Source organism: Centropristis striata, chromosome 5, assembly GCF_030273125.1.
Source record: "Centropristis striata isolate RG_2023a ecotype Rhode Island chromosome 5, C.striata_1.0, whole genome shotgun sequence".
Lineage (NCBI taxonomy): Eukaryota > Metazoa > Chordata > Actinopteri > Perciformes > Serranidae > Centropristis > Centropristis striata.
In genome coordinates, this window is record NC_081521.1 from 10545000 (window position 1) to 10566034 (window position 21035).

The 21035-nt window shown below is 37.7% G+C and overlaps 1 protein-coding gene across 1 annotated transcript in view; it reads right to left on the reverse strand.

The window, feature by feature from the left end:
• lamb2l (laminin, beta 2-like) overlaps nt 1–20812 on the reverse strand; it is a 99238-nt gene extending 78426 nt beyond the window's left edge. Inside the window, exons 1-2 of the mRNA XM_059333102.1 lie at nt 20526–20812; nt 16648–16727 (exon numbers count right to left, since the gene is read on the reverse strand). Coding sequence (XP_059189085.1) covers nt 16648–16690 — 43 coding nt within the window. The 5' untranslated portion in view covers nt 16691–16727; nt 20526–20812. The remainder of the gene's footprint in view (nt 1–16647; nt 16728–20525) is intronic.
• Between the last annotated feature and the right edge of the window lie 223 nt (nt 20813–21035).

Genomic DNA, 21035 nt, shown 5'->3' on the forward strand with positions numbered 1-21035 from the left:
AGAGAGCGAGAGATGTGGAGAGAGATATCAGAGGGTTTTTCATCCTAATGATTCCCACAAAACAACAGTGCAGGAACAGGTTGGGGCATGATGGGGAAGCCATGGCTGGTTTGAGTTGGAATCATAAGCATCCTGTGCATGAAAACAAAGCTGCATATCTACATCACACAGACGACCCACTAATGTTGGAGAGCTCATTTATGCACCAGTCTATAGTGTGACTCTAATGTTTGTAGTGTTAGGAAAACATAATTCTGCTGAACTACGCAATAGAACTGTAATTTTTACTCTGTGTCTTTTATTTATTTTACTACTTTTAACTGCGTCTTTTATTTTATTTTACTATGTTTATCTGTTTGATTGTATTGTTTTATTTATGGCATCATTTTAGATTTATACACTTATTATTTATTGCTGATTGGTATATGGAATTGTTTGTTTTATTGTTGATTTTATGTACAGCACTTTGGAGACGTTTGTGTTGTTTAAATGTGCTATACAAATAAAGTGGATTGGATTGGATAATTCCTCGAAAATCACATTAGAATTTCATTCATCAATGGTTTTGATATCTGAATAATATTTTTTTGCCTATTGTTTATGTTTACCACCGATATACTGTATACACACTAGGGCTGGGCGATATGGACCAAAAGTCATATCCCGATATATTAAGGCTGAATACCGATATACGATATATATCCCGATATTTTTATTGCAAAGTGAGAGCAAATGTTCATTCAAAATCAAATATGACATGTCACTTAAGTGAACGTAAATACTGTACAACAGCACGAGTACCTTTTTAAAAAAAATCAAAGCTCCATAAAGTGCACATTTGAATAATAAAATATACTAAATAAAAGCTGCAGCTTCCTGGAGCAAGGATCACAGTGCAAATTTGTGATATGGTCTAACTCCATTTCATAATGAAAAATATATCGCTATGTCTTTTATATCGATATATCGCCCAGCCCTAATACACAGGCCTATGCATTGCAGATGACACAACCAACATGTGGTTGTTCCTAATGACTCATTTCCATGACTAATCAAACAGAAATGATATGTTTGCATTCAAAATTTCTATAGTATTTAATCTTAATTCAGGCATTGTGCTGCCTGTACGCTCTCACTACTCGTCTATATAGGCCTATCTGTATCCATTTTCTTAGTTCAAGCTAATTCTCTTTTACTTTTGATTTGTTCAAACATAAAGAGCATACATGAATACTATTTCTTTTCTTTTCTAACATTTTGTGAAGTACACCTCTCATCAAATTTGTATGGATAGAGCTTTGAGTTTTTCTTTACTATAGTGTGGCCTGTGAAAGACTTTAAATCATGGGTCTCAAACTCGCGGCCCACAGGCCAACTGCGGCCCTCATGACAATATCTTGTGGCCCCCACCTTGATATGAAAGTTTAATGTGAGTTTTATATGAATGGCACTTTACCGTGTTGTGTGTGGAAGGTCCCTTTAATTACTTTTTTTGGTAATTCTGTGTCTTTTTTTAATGATTTTGTGTCTTTTTAAAATAATTTTGTGTCTTTTATTTGGTAATTTTGTGTCTTTTTTAAATAATGTTGTGTCTTTTAGTAATTTTGTGTATTTTTGGTAATTTTGTGTCTTTTTTAGGTCATTTTGTGTCTTTTTAAAATAATTTTGTGTCTTTTTTGGTAATTCTGTGTCCTTTTTTTGGTCATTTCATTTATTTTTCAAGTAATTTAGTTTTTTTCTGTAATTTTGTGTCCTTTTTTTAGTAATTTTGTGTCTTTTCTGACTCCCAGTTCATCTTGATCTTCTGTAAAAAGGATTCACTGGCTGACAACAGTAAACTATAGAAATAGGGAGATACCCTTGGACAGGGTTTTAGACTTGACAGCCAGGTCCATCCCGCTAGGTATTGGTATCTGTGGGAATGACGTAGTGTTTTTTTTGCAAAGTCCTGCAACTAGAAGTACCGGAAAAAGTCTGATTTATGCAAATTAAAGGTAGAGATTAATTGGTTGAAGCTTGCAAACATACCATCAGTGTACAAGTCTCCCAAATTACGTAGCCTTTTGTTCTCTAAGACAGAGAACCATTTGTACCTAGGCCTGGGCCGATAATCAATAAATCAATTAATCGCACGATAAATTAAATGAACTCAATAATTTTGTCGGACTCGATATATCGCCATGCGCATGCGTGTTTGTTTTCCTCGTCTGTTGCCTCCAAGCAGGCTGGATGACAAGAGGGTTCACTCTGTGCTCGATTTCAGCACCTGGGCGATTTTGTTCCATAGCAGAATGAGCGGAGTGAACCCTCCTGTCAGTCATCCAGTCTCTTTGTCTCTGTGGGGAAGGCTGGGCCGCTAGCATTGGCTACACACAGAGTCCAGCTGGTGAGCCTCGTGCGGAGCAACGCGAGGAAAAAAGATGATTGCAAAGCCAAATGCCACAGCCCCGGTGTGGGAATATGTCGGTTTCAAACCGAATGAAAAAGGTAAGCCCATCAACACACGGACGAGCCTGTATGCCGAATTTGTTCAAAAGTGGTGGCAACAAAAAAAGCCACAACAACAAACTTGCATGCCCATCTAAAGCAGAACCACCCGACCCAGTTTTCCCAGCTGGGGAAAAAAACTGCACCTGGAGATGCAGAGCCTTCGTCCCGACAGTCAACACTGGTCGACAAAGTAAATATAAACGCTGTGCGCTCACAGAAAGTGGAGTTTGCTACATCGCAAAATAAATGCTGCCCTTTTAAAAAAAAAAAAAAAATGTTTGTTTTATTTATTTAGGATATTTAAACGTTCTTAAAATTACAATTACAATGGTAAAAAACACTGAGAAATAAAAGTGTATTGTATTTGAAAGGGTGTGCATTATTATGATATATTATCATGTTGACAATAATATCGTTTATCGGCAATAATTTGTGGGACAATATATCGTCCAGCAAAATTTGTGATCGTCCCAGGCCTATTTGTACCTGCTGGTTCCTGTTTTTGATTGTTGTTGTTTTTTGATATTTATGACTATCAACTATACTAAAACCAAAAAACATACTTGTATTGTCAAAAGTTATATTTTGTACTACAATAAATACCTTAATTAATTTTAAGTAAAAACTTTGGAATAAAGGCTTGAAAAGACCACAGTTTCAACAGTCCTTCTGTACACACACACACACACACACACAATGTCATGTGTGTAAATGTCTTGGCTGTAGTTCAACTAAAAGGTTTAACAGAGGCAGATTTTCTGAATTCCAGTGAGGTATTAACAATGCCTGGCTGACACTGTTAGCATTCTACTGATAAACCTGCTAGAAATTCACCACACAATCAGCTGTAACCTTATTCAACTGTGTGTACTATACTTTGCTGTAACATACAGCTAGTGTAAAGACACATATTTACACATGCTGCATAGGCAGGTGTGCACATGCAGAATTGCTCATACATGGGTTAGAAGATAAACCTGTGGACTGCAGATAAAGATCAAACACACCCTAACCAAACATAAAACGCAAGGCAGTGCTCAAATACTACAGAAAAACCTCAAAGATGTGATGCACAGACACTAGACTGTGCTTGAAAAAGAAAGGCATTCAAGAAAATGGTATTAAGGTCAATTACATGCACTTATTTAACTATATATATATATTTAGTTAAACACTATACAACACACTATACAAGAAAACAATGGTTTTATATATATATTTATGTATAAAACCATTGTTTTCTTGTTTTTTCTTGTTTTCAATGTTTTCAATTTCTTGTTCATTTTAATGCCTGGTACAACTCAAGGTACATTTGTTTGGACAAATTACCTTTGTAATAATGATAACAACAAAAATAGATCATGCAAGTTTAATTTAAGAGCTGATATCTTGACATTTTCCATGGTTCTCTTGATAATAACCAAAGTCATTATAAATATATATATATATATATATATATATATATATATATATGTATATATATATATGCACCCATATGTGTCTTTCTTGGAGAAGAAAATAAGACCTGCGGGTCCCACCCCTCTACTCTAACAACCCCTTCAATAATACAGAACCATAGAAACTGACTGGTTGCTGTCACTGGTTTTTCCCTGACCTCACCTTACAGGTATGACATTACACAATGGGTTCACTCACTGGTCAAATAACCTGCCCTGAGGCCCAATGACACACATGGAAATCTTCCATCCTGTTTGTACTTGGAAAGCAGCTGATCGGTAAAGAAAGGTTTTATTTTCCAACAAGTCGTCCAACCTACAACCACACAGGTGGTTTCACATAGTTAATGTCATGAAATTAATTATTATTAAAGTAATATTTTTATTAAATTGTATTTTCTATACATCGCCAGATCATAACAGAAGTAATTTAAGTCATTTCCTATCAAACATATACCTTTTCATTGTATTAAACAAACTAAACAGCCTCATTTTATTCACACAATATCATGTTTCCACATGTTTCTATCCCTCATGGCCACGCATTTACAATCTCCTTTCCTCTCTATTATATTTATACTATTCATACTATTTACATCTTCCGGATTTGCCACTGTCTTTTCGTCGATGTCTTCTTGCTTGAATATATGTTTTTACTAGGGCCGGGACCCGATAAAAAAAATTAATCGAATTAATTAGAGGCTTTGTAATTAATTAATCAAAATTAATCGCATTTTAATCGCATATAAATATTTACAGTGAGAAGTAATTTTTTTCATATTAATTTTTAGTATACCGTTGAATACCACATTAGCGTCCACGCTAGCTGCTATATGTTTAGCATAGAGGTGATACTTGAGGCTGGATGTGCTGCGGTGATATGTGAATTCCTTGTTGCATAGCAACACAACCATGCTCTTATCGACGCTTCCATCCGTTGGTTTTTAGTAACTAAATGTCCCATCATCCACGGGGCCAACCAAAGCGTCTCATCAGCTTCTTCCTTCATGTTCACTGTGGTTTGTTGTTGTCTGAACTCATCAACGCTAGTTGGTGCGCCAATATAATCGGTCCGCCTGAAACTCATCCAGTGAGAAACGTTCCGCGGTGCAAAAATAAGTGCGTCGTTAAAATGCGTCAATTTTTTTAACGCGTTAATTTTTGTGTAATTAATTAATCTTAATTAACGCGTCCCGGCCCTAGTTTTTACATTTAAATTTTATATTGTTTACTTATATTTTATATTTCGAGTTTATTGCTGTTTGCACCGGGGATAAGAGGGAAACACAATTTAAATTATCTGTATGTGCTGTAAATAAAGTTGACTTGGCTTGACTTGATTATTGCACACGATGGAGTTCCGCTCCAATACAGACACACACACACACACACACACACACACACACACACACACACACACAATCCCAACAAGTGCACCAACTGTCTGCTATGTGATGTATCATTTTCTCTACGTTACTCAGTCATCTGTGACACCTGTCACCTGTGCAGGGAATGGCTCTGATTGGCTCATGGCATCATTGGCTAGATTTGCTTTGCAAAAAAAAAGCTTTGACACATTTCAAATATGGCTCATGATTAAAATTGGATTCATTTTGCAACCCTATATTCCTAGGGTACTGCCCTATTCATTAGATGTTGGAGCATTATTCATTATTTTAAAATGCCCAACTGGAAGCGCTAGAGAGGCAATATTTTTCAGCTGGGACGCAACTCAACTGGTTACTTTGATACAGGATATCCTCTATGCGACCACTCAAAGATCTTTACACTACAGACGGCACTCATTCACCCACCAAGAGGTTACACACTGATGAACGCAGCATTGAGAGCATTTTGGGATTCAGTATCTGCCCAAGGATACTTCGACATGTAGGCTGCCATGGTCAGGGATCGAACCACCAACCGTCCAATCAATGGGCGCAAGCTCTACCAACTGAGCCCTTTCCCTGGATGAAGGGAAGCCTGGGATGTCATTATTGTTGTTGTTGATCACCAAGTATGTCAATTAATACTAGTATGTGATGTAAGTAAGTTAATTTTTGTATCTGAGTTAAAATAAGTCAATGTTGACTCTTGGTTTCACGTAGGATAAAAAACAGCAGTCTCCTGGGTTAAAGTCCTGTGTTTGTTACGCCACTTAAGTTGCATGCATAAGTTAACCTATGTTATGTTGGTGACCTTAGTTAAGCACAAGTATGTTACTTAAGTTATATGAACTCAACATTGACTTTAAGTTTAACACAGGATATGAACAGGGGTCTCCTGGGTCAAAGTCCTGTGTTTGTCTGACCATCCATCCTCGGCTCCATCCTCCCTCCTACTTTTCACCTGTTTTGCTCCTATAAATTAAGTAAAAAGAAAAGTTTTCAAGTAGAATAACAATCAGAACCTATTGTTATTGATTTAAAGGTATTTTCTTCAAGAATGCCAGGGTACCAAAAATGATTTGAGCCCATCTGTTGGGTTTATTTTGTTGATGAGCAGGATCTGGGTACTAAAATATAATCCATTATTCCGATTTTGTCCTCAAATTAAAAATGGAAAAAAGATCAAAATTTCAAATTAATCAAATAATGAAACATTGACTGGTTATTTTGCTATTTACAATACAAAAAACAAAAAAAATGTTTGTTTTTTCATATTTCAATATTAGACTCAGATCAAAAATACGAAATGGAAAAATGGGCACCAGGACTGGATTTGATTTTAATATTTAATTGGTCGGGTTCATGTGACCCGGAAGTTTGACTGAGGTCGAATTAGCCATCATTCGCTTCTCCGTAGTCAAACCAGCTGTCCCTATATAATAATAATAATAATAATATATAATGTAGTGACCCGTATTGTGATATTTATGGTAAATTCATTAAAACTGCTCCTCTCTGCGGGAAAGAGTTATATACTGAAAAAAAGTGAAAAAAATGACAGTAAAGTGTTTATCCTTCATATCAGCTTGCTCTGAGCAGTCTCAATGAATTTACCGTAAATATCACAATACGGGCGCACTAAATTATATATTATAATTATTACTATTATTATTATTATTATATAGGGACAGCTGGTTTGACTACGGAGAAGAGAATGACGGCTCATTTGACGCAGTCAAACTTCCGGGTCACGTAAACCCGACCAATCAAATATTAAAATCAAATTCAGTCCTGGTGCCTGTTTTTTCCATTTCGTATTTTTGATCTGAGCCTAATATTGAAATATGAAAAACATTTTTTCCATTTTTTGTGTTATAATAAAAAAGAAATACCAAAATAACCAGTCCATTTTTCATTATTAGATTTTTGATTGCCAATTGAAAACGGAAAGAACGAATGATACACGGATTAGCGTTTCATCCCATTCATCCATTTTCATTTGAAGCAAGTTGCGTGACCCGGAAGTGGTCACTTCCGGGTCACGCAACTTGCTAAGAAGTAACATTGTATGCATAGATGTCTATGATTGTATGTGTGGCCCAAGCGGCAACACCTGGTCCGTGACAACTCTGAGGGGAGTGAATTTTTAAATTCTGTATCATGAAGCGGGTCCCTGCTTTGAGTGACAGGTGACGTAGCTGTCCGTCACTAGCTGCTAGCTGTCTGTAGCTGCTAGCACCGCAGCTAATTCACTGGAAACTTCACCTGTCGGCTGTTGGAGTTTTGCATGCAAACATCGGACTAATAACATGAGTTGCTGTGTGGTGAGCTGTACCACTGCTGCACAAGAAGCCATGCTCCAGTTTGATTTACAAACGAATAATGGATTATACTTTAGTAACCACACCAGAGCAGCATTACACTTTAGCTCTCAACTATTTTTTTTGAGCAGTCCATAGCCTAGAGGTTAGGAATCTGGCTTGCCACTGATTTGAATCTCAGGACTGACAGGTCAAGGAAGTACCTTTAAGCAAGGCACCCAGTTAAATGGTTCAATGCAGAGGACAAATGCTACAGTGTGTGTGCAAAACTGAATCTTGATCTTTTTTAGCTACCCTGGCTGTGTATCATAAGTTTATCACAGTTACCTTTCAGGTGAGAGTGATAGAGGTAACATCCAGATGTGTTATCTCCAGACACTCTGTCTAGGCACGTAACCCTCAGTAGTCATAATTTACCCTCAGTTTTAATTAATGACTGAGGTTGTGTGTTTTGAAATAGACCACACATGCATGGAATGTAGCTACTATAATGTCTGCCATTGACAAAAGTTCTCAGATCTTAAGGCTCTCTCCAATCTGTCAGCCTGCACTGAAACAGAAAAAGAATGGTGTTGTGTGATAATTACATGGTAAAGCCATCATCTGGGCACACACTTACATGTAAGAGAGCCTCATTTTTCACAAGACGCTCCTGACATCTAATACGTGACAGCAGTGTTTGCCCCCCTTTCTGCCCACACAGTGTATTAAATATCTTTTGCTGGGTTTTTACCTGCCATGACTAGCATGGTGAGTGACAGAATTATATGTGTGACTTGTTTTACTTCAGTGGTGCATGCAGTAACAAAACTGTGTCATATTCATCACAGATATATCGATATCTTTTGGTGTCGCTGCATATGTTGTCCGATATGCTCTGATGTGAAAACTTTATGTTCAGAATTATGCAAGAAGAATTAGGCTTGAGGTGATTTAGAAATGGTGTCATCATTACATAGGTTTCCAGCACAGCGTTGGACAAAGAGATTGTTCTTTCTTCCATTGAAAAGTGATGACGAATGTGCAGTATTTCTTCAAATATAGTGACATGTTTCGGAAAGCAACCTTGTGAGTCCCTAAGCATAGTAATATCAGTAAAAAATTGGTGCACAATTCACATAGAAAAGGTCTATTTTCATACCAACTAAAGCATGTGTTAAATTGGCCGCTCATTGGCCGATCTCATAATATTTATGCACATTTTGATAAAAAAAAAAGCTGCCCTAAAATTCAATTTAACTGCCTCAATTGCACAAAAAGCGTTTATGCTCGCTTGAAGAGGTATTGTCTTTGAAATATCTTTTTCTGAACAAGTTCTGATTGAGAGAACATTTCACTCACATGACTGATATGGGGTATCTGCTGTTAGGGCTGGGCCATATATCGATATAAAAGATATATTGATATATTGATATATTTGTAAATGTGATATGGAATTAGACCATATCGCATATATTGATATAGTTCAAATGTTTTTTCTTTCTTTATATATAAATGCTGCCTTTACAAGGGTTTGTCATATTTAGTTCTTTTGTAATGTTCATTATTATTTTCTCATATAAACATATTTATTTCAGACAAAGATTGGCCTATTGGTCAGCAGCACTATTATCCACTGAGAATGTATGTCTGGTAGTAAGGAACCTGTTGGGAATATTTCAAACAAAAACAAAAACTTGTACCTGATATTAGCAAACTTAATTTGATTTTTAATGTCCAGCTTGGTGCTGATCCACAGGTTCTGCTTCTCGGTTTACCCAGTCCTCATATTAAAGGGACTCATCAAAGAAGGTTGCTCAGTATACTCACATTTGCTGCTCGAAAGAAAATATTGCTCAGATGGATTGATAATGCTCCAACAATTGGGGGCTGGCACAAAGTGATATTTGATTTATTACCAATGGGATATCTAACACAGAGATTTAAGTGTAAAAGGGATGATTTTTTAAAGGTCTGGGCACCCTTCTTTAAATATAAAGACTCACAACTATTGTATTAAAAGGGATGATAAATGTAAATAAAAGTGATGTTTTTGGGTTATACAGCAGGACATTAATTAACTTATCAATGAATCTAATTAATTAGAGGCTTCGTAATTAATTACTCAAAATTAATCCCATTTTAATCGCATATAAATATTTGACCTGAGAACAGTGAGAAGTAATTTTTTTCCCATGGATTTTTAGTATACCATTGAATAATGACTGAATACATAAGCCTAAGCAACAAAAAATATTGTTTATTTTTGTTCAAGTCCAACAGACCAGTGCAATTTTTGCCATTAAGTGTAACAATAGCATATTTAGAAATATAGTATATTTCATAAATTCAGGTAGCCTATAGGTAGGTAGACCTTCTGTAAACTAGAATACTTTGGTTTTTTAAGTAAAACACAATCCAAGCTAGCTACCACACTAGCCGCTAGCTGCTATATGTTTAGCATTGAGGTGATACTTGAGGCTGGATGTGCTGCGGTGATATGTGAACTCCTTGTTGCATAGCAACACAACCATGCTCTTATCGATGCTTCCATCCGTTGGTTTTTAGTAACTAAATGTCCCATCATCCACGGGGCCAACCAAAGGTCTCATCAGCTTCTTCCTTCATGTTCAATGTGGTTTGTTGTTGTCTGAACTCATCAACACTAGTTGGTGCTCCAGTATAATCGGTCCGCCTGAAACTCATCCAGTGAGAAACGTTCCGCGGTGCAAAAATAAGTGTGATTAAAATGCGTCAATTTTTTTAACGCGTTCATTTTTGTGTAAGTAATTAATCTTAATTAATGCGTTAAAGTCACGGCCCTACTTATAATTATTATTTTTAATTTTCCTTTCAAAAACATAGCATTTTCTCTCTCATCTTTCCAGATGTGTATTTGCTACATCACTGTTAATCGTAATGGGACAGAGCGTTTTTCATTGTATTATCTGTATTACATAATAAGTTGCTGGATATTTGTTTTTTGTGGCCGCAGTGTGTTGTTGTTTTGTTGTTTTGTCCATGTTGGAAAATGCAATAAAAATATTACTCAAAAAAAACCTGTACAAATAGAGTCACTGTGCTGTTTGTGCAGGACCACTGAATGTCAAAACAAAAGCAGGGTTGAAATAAATGAGTGTGTCTTGAGGTAAAGCCAGTTGTATAGATTGACACCAGCTGGTTTACTAGTGTGTGATTAGAGCGTAGCACGTGGCATTGTAACACACACACACACACACACACACACACAAAGCAGATACACAGAGGGGAAGAGTTACAGGTAAACACCCCCTGGGGCATCCCTCTCTTGTATACAGCACTACAGCAGGAATGCAGGGAGAGAGAAGAAAATGTTATTCATTAGAGAAACGTTCCAGGTGTTGCCGTGATGGACGGAAACACATGCTCAACTTCTGCACACACAAACAGTATGTAAGGTACAGGACATGTGCTTTCTTTTTGCAAATCAATAATCCTCTTATCTTCATAACGACACATGGTACAAATTTCTTCCCCATCTGAAAGTGTAAGCAGTAGGGCTGGGCTGGACGATGACGCGTACTACTAGACAGATGGAATCTTGTAGTTTTGTAGTTTTCTTACGGATCCAACATGGCTGCAGCAGATGCGATACTCTCTTTAGCTGTAGGTGGCGTTTTAAATAGTTTAGAGCGAAAGTTTATTTTAAAAGAAGAACAATGTTTGACTTTACACTCCTGTTTCACCACCAGAAAGGATGTTTTAGCCTTGCTTCCGACAGGATTTGGCCAAATCTACCAACTAGCCCCGCTACCGCTCGCTGCCGTAACGCCGGCGATCTCGCTACGAGCCGGGGGACAGCGGAGCCCCCAGAGACCCCCAGCAGCTTGTCTATTGACCATAAAATCAGTGGATGTGTGTGGCTGTATGACATGAGGGGGGATAAGGCGTAAAAATAAAGAATCTTGCAGAATGCGAGAACTGGAGAAGCAAAGGAGCAGCAACACTCTCACAGACACACACACACACACACACACACACACACACACACACACACACAGAGGTAGACTGTGAGCCAAAACTACAGAGCAGCCAGAGTCAGAACATGCTGCAGAAAAACGTTGCAGAAGCAGAATTGAGCATTTTAGTCCCAAAGTAGAGATGGGCTAGTCTGGCTATGTAAACATCAATTTCTGTCGCTCTACATATGTCATCTGGTATAACTGATACGATTGGCTAGGAGCAACCTTTGATTGACATTCGTAGCGCCCAATAAACGGCTCTGGAGGATCGTAAACCACGCCTCCTCTATAGAGAAATGAATTGCTGGTTTCCAGACCACCTCATTTGAGATTAGTCTGGCGTTGGTCAGGCAAATATCGCCCAGCCCCAGTAAGCAGACAACCTTTTTAACCCCCCTGTGACAACTGGACCTCAGAGTCTAAAGCCACTACCAACACCACAGCACACATGCATTTGTTGCCTAACAAACAGAAATGTTAGTTTCTCTGGGACCACAAAGAGGAGGAGGATTTCAGTGGCGGGGGCAAATGCTAACAGGGAATCGGCCCTGGTGTCTTGGCTGAACCACAGCTGGCTGAGTGGGCAACAGAACCAGGTTCAGCAGCCTCAGAGGCAGAGACCGGAGACAGCACTAATTTCATCAGTGAAACAAACACAGTCATGTCACACTCAAGATGCTGCTGCAGGAAATATTCTAAATTGTTTCTTCTTTGCTGTGCTCTTGACCAATCAGTTAAGCTTCATCAACAAAACTTAATTAATACTTTCTGATATTATTACATTAAATGCTGACATCTAAAGTGAGGACTTTAAGTCTTCTATGTGAAAACTCTGTGTTGCCTTTCATTCATGGCAACATTGTTGTCATTGACCCATTCATTCCTCTATTATTCATTAATGTGTATGGCAGGACTAAAGTCAACTTAAGCTTGGTTGGCAGTTTTCCCCTCCTCAGTACAGTCTTCCTTCAGTTAATAAGTAACATTAAGACTGACCCAGATACCTGTGTGTGGACAAGTTGGGAAAGGCAAGTGTAATATAATTAGCCTCCATTTCAAAGTGTGTGGGTGGCTTAAGTTAAAGAGAAGAATTTCTCTTTAGGTTCAATAGAAACCCTGTTCAGTCTCCCGAGAAACCCAAACACAGAAACATAGGTGACGAGTTAAACAAAGCACATTCAACAGTAGCCAGTGTGTGTGTATATGTGTGTGTGTGTGTGTGTGTGTGTGTGTGTGTGTGTGTGGCCCTTTTCAAAAATGCCCCTCAGTCACCAATTAACCCTGTGAGGGCCCATTCTGCCTCACATCCAGCACTGCTGTCAGTAGCCCATCATTTACTACACATTCCACAAATACCCCAGATTCTCACACAGTTTCCAAATCCTACAAGCTGACCTAATAAACATGGGTTTGAGCTTTAACATGATGAGTTGGATGGAGCTGTTGCTATAAAACTTAGGGCAATAACACTTAGTGATGATTGTGGAACAGTTCATGACCACATAAAATAAGCAGACAAATTGATTCTTGTTAAATAATAATATATCCCATAAACACTCTCTTCCATCAAGCTCTCTTCCATCAAGCTCCATCTCTTCCATCAAGCTCCATCGATGTATGAACGTATCAATGAGCCACACTGTTGCCTTGGATGACATGATCCTTTCTTACTATGAACAACCGGGCTCAAAGTGAGCCAGTATTCACCTGTCACACTATGGCACTTTACTACATTTTACTCTTAGGCGTACCGTGACTTATCCTTGTGCACCGGCACTTTTCATTAACGGTCAATACTCTGTGTAATGTTCTGTAATTTTTAAACTACAGTATCTGACCTTTAAACTTTTTCATCTTCATAGTTTTACAAAATGTTATGAAGTCATAGTTACACAACTTTGCGGAGCTGACTGTTCCACTGAACTCAAACAAACAGTTGTCCACTCTCTCTCCACTTTATGGACAACACTGACAGACTTCATGGTGCATTCAGGTGCACATCGTAAATAGGTCTAAGTGAGAATACATCTTTTAAAACAATACAGAATTTCTGAAAGCCTTACAGCATCATTTTTCATTATATATTCATACCTTGAATTGTCAACTTCAAGCGTAACAAACTGAGGCAAAGACACATTTGCACAACATTTAAAAGGAAAGTCACTCCAAGGTACTTCGCTCCCACTCTGCAACATTTTACACCAAGTTTATGAGCCAATTGACCATTCGCAAAAGCTCTGCCCCATTAGTTACTGTTGCTATGTACGTCAAGCTCCCAGGACTGTCAGCAGCCATGGAGCAGACAGGCGATGTGTTAGCGAGTGTTAGCGAGTGTTTTTGGAGTAATACCTCCGAGAGGTAAGCTGCCCTTTCACAAAATGCTACAAAGATAAAAGAAAATAGGTTCATTATGGCCTATTGGGACATTATGTTCAACATTGATATATACATTACAAAGCTGTATATTTGTTGCTCATACGACTGGCACTACAGAGGTTGGTAGCTTAGTGCACAATCCATAAAATTTCTATCATTGGTATGTAGTTACAGACACCTCATCTGTAGGCTACACTCTAGAAAACATGTAAAGTAAGGTGACACTGTTAAAATGGTAAATCATCCATAGCACAGACTGATTTTTGTATCATGTGCTACGTATATGTAGCACTGTACAGCCTTGTATTATGTTAAGCTTCTAGCAACATTGCTAGGTAGCTTAGCATGCTAATTTACAGATGTGTCATTAACATAGTTTGTTGGACTAGTTCTGCACTAGTAGTGGTAAAAATACTAGTTGACAGGAGCCATAACTGTTAAATCTGGTTAAGTTATCTCATCTAACATAGCTAGACAATTGTTAGTTAGCTAGTGTTTGCTAGCTAGCAGCTAAACTTGGAGCAGACATATATGTGTCTGTTAATGTTTGAGATTTGGGAAATGGGGAAAAAAAATACTTCTCCCTGTAAACTCTAAGGGTACTTGGTGTCAGATTTACAAATCCTGTATGCACACCGTTTCACCTTGTTGCTCAGAGCTCAAAGCTTGACGGACATTCTTCTCTTAGTAACGGTTGCTAAGGTAGGAAGGAGTTTTGCGAACAGACAGTTGATATTGTCCTTTTTTTCATTGAGAAATACCTTGCTACAACATATCATTACAGGCCTTTTGGTTTGCTTATTGTGGTTGTTTAACAAATAAGAAAGCTTACAGGGAGTGTGTTTGCCGAAAGCACCCTTAAAGTCCTGCATTAAAGAATCCACATTGCTGAAATCTCATTGAACATCATCATCTCTATATGATGGTGAATCAAGTACAACATGATTATTATGATCATCATTTATGGTCCTGCCACCCCGTCATTCAGACTGGCCTGAAAGGCGACATCAACTCAGCAAAGGAGAGTGTAAGTCTCACTTAAAACCTTCACTTCCTGTTCCATAAAGTAAACACAATCCAGTACAAACATCTGTGTGTTACAACTCAATCCTGTGATTAGCGTGCATGAAATAATAATGGATTAGACTTAATGACAATGTACAGATAGGGTCTGAGTGTGAGGATTTCCTTTGACTGCGAGTCTCCTAAAGCCAAAACAACAACACAGATGACAGGGTTGAAGACTGTATGTTAAGCCTGCTCATTCATACCAGCTTCAGTAATAATAGTTACCATATTTATGCTATTATGCTGCTGCACTACTAAGAGAGAATGTGCATGGGCCATGACACATCCTGACTGTATTATAAACCCATCTGCTGCAATATTTCAACCTTCAGTAAGTGATGCATATATAGTGCAAATGTCCACTACGGGCAAGTGGGATACAAGGTGGATGGGTCAAAGAAACCCTGGACTTGGATCCAGTAGACCAGTTTTCCTGTCCCATGTGAATCAAACAGGCAATGACCCAACCCTAACCATGTCTTATTGCAGAAAGTTAACCACTTCCTGTGAAGATGGAAGTTTATGTTGAAAAGCCACAATGCATTCTTGACTGAGACCGACCACTAAGAAAGGAGCAGTCTGCCTCCAAGTTGACTCTGGTGCTGTTTGTTTGTGGTGAGATAACGAGATGGACAAGCCAGATGATTTTTATGACGGCAGATATATTATTTCAGAATTATTTCAAAAGCAAAACAGCTATTAAAACCATCTGCTGATTGTGAAGACCAATCAGATGGACAGAAGCAGTTAGAATTGTGTTATGTTGTGCTTATGTCCTAGTCCTTGTACATTGGCATTTAAGTAGGGCTGGGCGATATATTGATATAAAAGATATATTGATTTTTAAATGTGATATGTAATTAGACCATATTGCATATATCGATACAGTTCAAATTCCAAATCCATTTTTTTCTTTCTTTATATATAAATGCTGCCCTTAGTAGGGTTTGTAATATTTAGTTATTTGTAATGTTCGTTATTCTTTTCTCATATAATTATATTTATTTCAGAAAAAGATTGGCCTATTTTATTTCATAGGCTATTTATATTAGATATATTTTTTTTTTAATTTAAATGTGCACTTTATGAAGCTTTGATTTGAAAAAAAATTACCCCTGTTGTTATGCGGTATTTATGTTCACTTAAATAAAAAGTTTTTCAATAAAACTACTTGTGACATGTCATATTTGGCTTTGACTTTGACTTGATTTGCTCTCACTTTGCGATAAAAATATCGGGATATATATCGTATATCGATATTCATTCTAAATATATCGGGATATGACTTTTGGTCCATATTGCCCAGCCCTAATTTAAAGTCTATTAAACATATTTGTGACATTGTGACCTCACAGTAACATAGCTGTTTGTTATTATTCATATCATGAGGTTAAAATGCAGTCTAATGGCCAACATCCAATTGTATTCAAGCAATTTGGACACCTGTTACTCTGCTGATTACGTCGCTGACACTATACCAAAGCCTCATTTTCAGATGATCTTGGCCTAAATGAGATATAGCTGAAAAACCAAAGACAGACAAAGACAAAACTGATCTTCTACTCACCCAGCATGAGGAGGCTCAGATACACAGCCATGATGGGCATCATGATGCCTCAACGTTTGGACACCAGGCTGTCTCTCTAGCTGTAACGAACAGACACAAAGTATTTGAGAGTGTGACAAAGAAATTAATAAAACATCTTTAAAAACTTCATCAAGTGAAACCCCTCATAAACAACCCAGGTCATCACAGTTAGTGCATTTGTTTTTTTTCCAGCAAAACTACCAGAAACTGCAGTTGGTGGAACTATGCATCTCAAAGTAGGTTTGCAATCCAACAATGAACACAAATTATTAAACACAAGAAGAAAAATTACAAGTACATAGGCACGTTGACGAGAGAGTCAAACATGTCTCTCTCAATGGTTTAGACGTTTCTCACAGATTCAGTGGACGACGATAGATAGATAGATAGATAGATAGATAGATAGATAGATAGATAGATAGATAGATAGATAGATAGATAGATAGATAGATAGATAGATAGATAGATAGATAGATAGATAGATAGATAGATAGATAGATAGATAGATAGATAGATAGACAGACAGACAGACAGACTTTATTTATCCCAAGCTGGGAAACTACAGTGTAGCAGCAGCATTACACACAGAGACAATGACAACACAATTAAATAAAAAGAGAACAACCTAGGCATACGTAATGTAATTTGCAATGCATGTTCCTGAGAGTTTTAACACAACAAATCTTCAAGAAAAATGGGGTGTCCCATTGGCTCTTTGTCGCAGGAAAGTCCCTTTGCTTCATGTCTTCTCCTCTGTCTCGCCCAGCCATAGGCTTTGGTTATATTATTCTTAAGGGATGCACTTTACTTTTTGATGAATTACTTGCATTCAATATATCAACATGTCTGATTTGACATATTATCATCAATGCATTTCATATATCTGCAGACTAAGCAGCCATAGGCTTTGGGTTCTACTGAATAAAACCTGTATTTTGTATTCAATACAGTGACATGTCTAACTTTATTCAATTTTAATGTTCAGTGAAAATGCACTTTAAAAGCCAAAGTGTATTTGTGAAGTACTTGTGATGTACTTTATAAGTAAAAATAAAGGTACATTTGAAGAGTCAGAATTGTTGTTGTTGTTGTTGTTGTGATTCTACATATGTCTCTTTTAAATGCTTTTAATGTTTTGTGTAAAGCACTTTGAATTGCCCTGTTGCTGAAAGATGCAAATAAACCTGCCTTGTATCAGCCATGAGAAGCAGGCAATATATCATATAATAAAATAAAACATGTTCTATAACTATTCATATATATTGTGCATCTCTAGCTAGAACACTACACAAAGCAGGATAAAAGGAAAAAAACTCACGGACTACAACTTCAAAATGCCACTCTAGTATTACATTACAGTGGTTCTCTATTATGTTGTGACTCCGGGGAGAGAAAAGGCCTACTGTATACTTAAGCTTCACAAACATAGACATCTGCTCACTGAATAGGACAGACCACTGCCTATGTGTGTGTAGGTGAGAACTCACATTGTTCATGTCACACACTAAACCAATGCAACCTCTGAGACAAATGTAATAAAGGTTAGAGGAAGGAAAGAGGACAGGCTAAATCAAAAGAGTGACTTCACAGTCAGGATTGCTTTTACCATTTAAACAAGCTATTCAAGTCAGAAAGAAAAGTGCTTTGTTGTCTGCAAATGACAAATCAAATGTCCTCAGTTTTATAGAATTTCTCAAATAGCTTAACCTCACTCGCTAATCCAGGTTTATGATCTAAAGCAGGTCTCTGTTGGAAAGCATTTTTCACACTCAGCTTGGCAGAGAGAGGTCAATGCGGCCCCACGCTCACACTGTCAAAGGCAGCGGCACAGAGGAGGGACCCCACAACGTCTCAACACTCCCTTCAACAGATTTACACGTGTATTAAGTTGTTGACTGCATCTATAACAATAACAGGGCTCAACAGTAAAGATTGCCTGATTGCCTGGGGCAAGTAAAATGCCATGTTGGGTTAGTAGATCTTGCAATTCAATTTCCAAATCAGGCAACTAGTACGAAAGAAATAAGTACATTGTAGGGCTGGGCGATATATCAATTAAAAAATAAATCAATATATTTTTAAATGCCGGAATCCTGGCTTAAAAATCAGGGTCTGGACTGAACAGTAAATTTGGAAAATTGTTATGTCTGTAATATAATGGCTTCGTTTTTCCTTCAGACAGGGCTGTCTGACTGCAAGGTAGGGCTGGGCGATATATATCAACATAAAAAATATATTGATATATTTTTAAATGTGATATGGAATTAAACCATATTGCATATATCAATATAGTTAAATTTTTCTTTCTTTCTTTATATATAAATGCTGCCCTTACTAGGGTTTGTCATATTTAGTTCTCTTGTAATGTTCGTTGTTCTTTAATCATATAAATATATTTATTTCAGGAAAAGATTGGCCTATTTTATTTCATATGCTATTTTTATTTAAGACATTTTTTATTTAAATGTGCACTTTATGGAGGGTTTTTTTAAAGGTACTCCTGTTGTTGTACAGTATTTATGTTCACTTAAATAAACAGTTTCAATAATACAGTACATCGTTTTTTGTGGATCTGCTGATGGAAGTAGCTGGGAGTTGAGCTTTCTCACTTCCTTCTCATCTCTGAAAAGAGTTGCACATGTGCAGAACTATTCAGACATTTGTGAGAAAATGGCAGCAGACAAAGACAGAGCGTATGATCTTATATCTAGCATGTGGCTAAAACACAATCAAAACTACAGTAGTTCAAAAAACAAAAACAATTTTGCACAACCCTACCCCTACTCCACCAGGTATTGCGAGGTAAAAAGTAAATTGGACAGAGCTCATTCAAAAATGATGGTGAATCTGGGGTTTGCTTTCATTTTTGTCAAGCCAGGTAGGAGGGGCCATGTTGTGTTTACAAACAGTAAAACACAGGTCCTGCATAATATGTCTTTAAGATACTGCAATCTTGCTTGTGACATAAACTCACAGTGCAACAAAAGACTAATTTTTGTGTTCGTGTTTTTATACTATAATTTACATTCCAAATATATAAATCTGTTGAAAAGAACACAAGTAAAATAAATTGCTGTGTCATACACTGTGAGATTTTCAAAACAACTTTTTTAGATTTAGAGCAAGGGAAGAAAAATTGTTCATCCAAATTTAAAAAACACAAGCTTGGAACCAGCCACAAAATGATTGACAGGACTCATACTAGCCAACAACTACATTTGCCAAAACTGTCGTTTTATCTAAAAGTCAAAATGTTAACCTATGTAAAGTTTTGTAGTGGGTAGTGAATGGTGATAGGTATTTGAGGTTGAGGTTTGAGTGTGTATGAATCCATCTTTCCATCCACCACAGCCCTTATAGAGTAGTTAAGATAAGGTGGTAAAGTCAACTCCAGTCTGAGATGAAGGGACTGGAAAATGATTTACAACAAGAATGTTACAATATAACAACCTTCCTATGTTGTTGTATGTTGTATGTTGTTGTTGAGGTAATAAGATCTAAAAGCCCCTTGAAGACATGTATATTTATAATCATGATGAGCTAGAATTATCACAACATAAAGCATATAATAAGCATATGCCACAAGCCATTTACTACAGAACTGAAAAAAAAACTTGCTGCACTGTTAAACTAGGACTCCATTGTTAAAATTTAACAGCTGCATAGTTAAAAGAGCTTACAGTTTAGCCAAAGGTGACCTACAGCAGTGGACACATCTTAATCCAACATCTTCACCAAAAGACGAATCCCCAAAAAACACAATATAGAAAGAGTCTCAGCTCTAGTGAAAACATGCAGTAAAAGTATATTTTGATCATGCCAAGATTAGCAATAACTGATTGTAGCTTCATACTCACACAGCCACAGGTCACCTCACTCTCCTCTGCACTGCGTGGTCAGGATTACTCACTCTGTCTCCCACTTTCGTCTGACAGTGTGTGTGTATGTGTGTGCGTAGAGTCCCGTGTCCGAGTGTGCACGTGTGCGGGCCCTGAACCCCAATGTGTATATTTACGCGTGCATGCACATGTGTGGTGTGTATGTGCGCCAGAATGTGTAAAACAAACTTGAAAGCACAACTGACGGCAGCGATGTAAAAACAGAGGGAACACCGCCGGCCAATGGGAACACGGCGTGCGGGACCCCCCCTTCATTCCTCTCCTCCCTTCGGCTCCCTCCGTTTTTTTGCCCTCCCTCGCTCCCTCCAGCTCGTCACTGGGGCACTGGGGTGAATGGACAGCTATTCTTATTCTAATTCCTCTGTCACTCTGTGGGCCACTGGCTGAAAGAGGGGAATGGTCTCCAGGCTTTTGGAATGCACCACCCCTTTCTTCTGGACACTGAGGGAGAGTGAAGGGGCGAGAGAG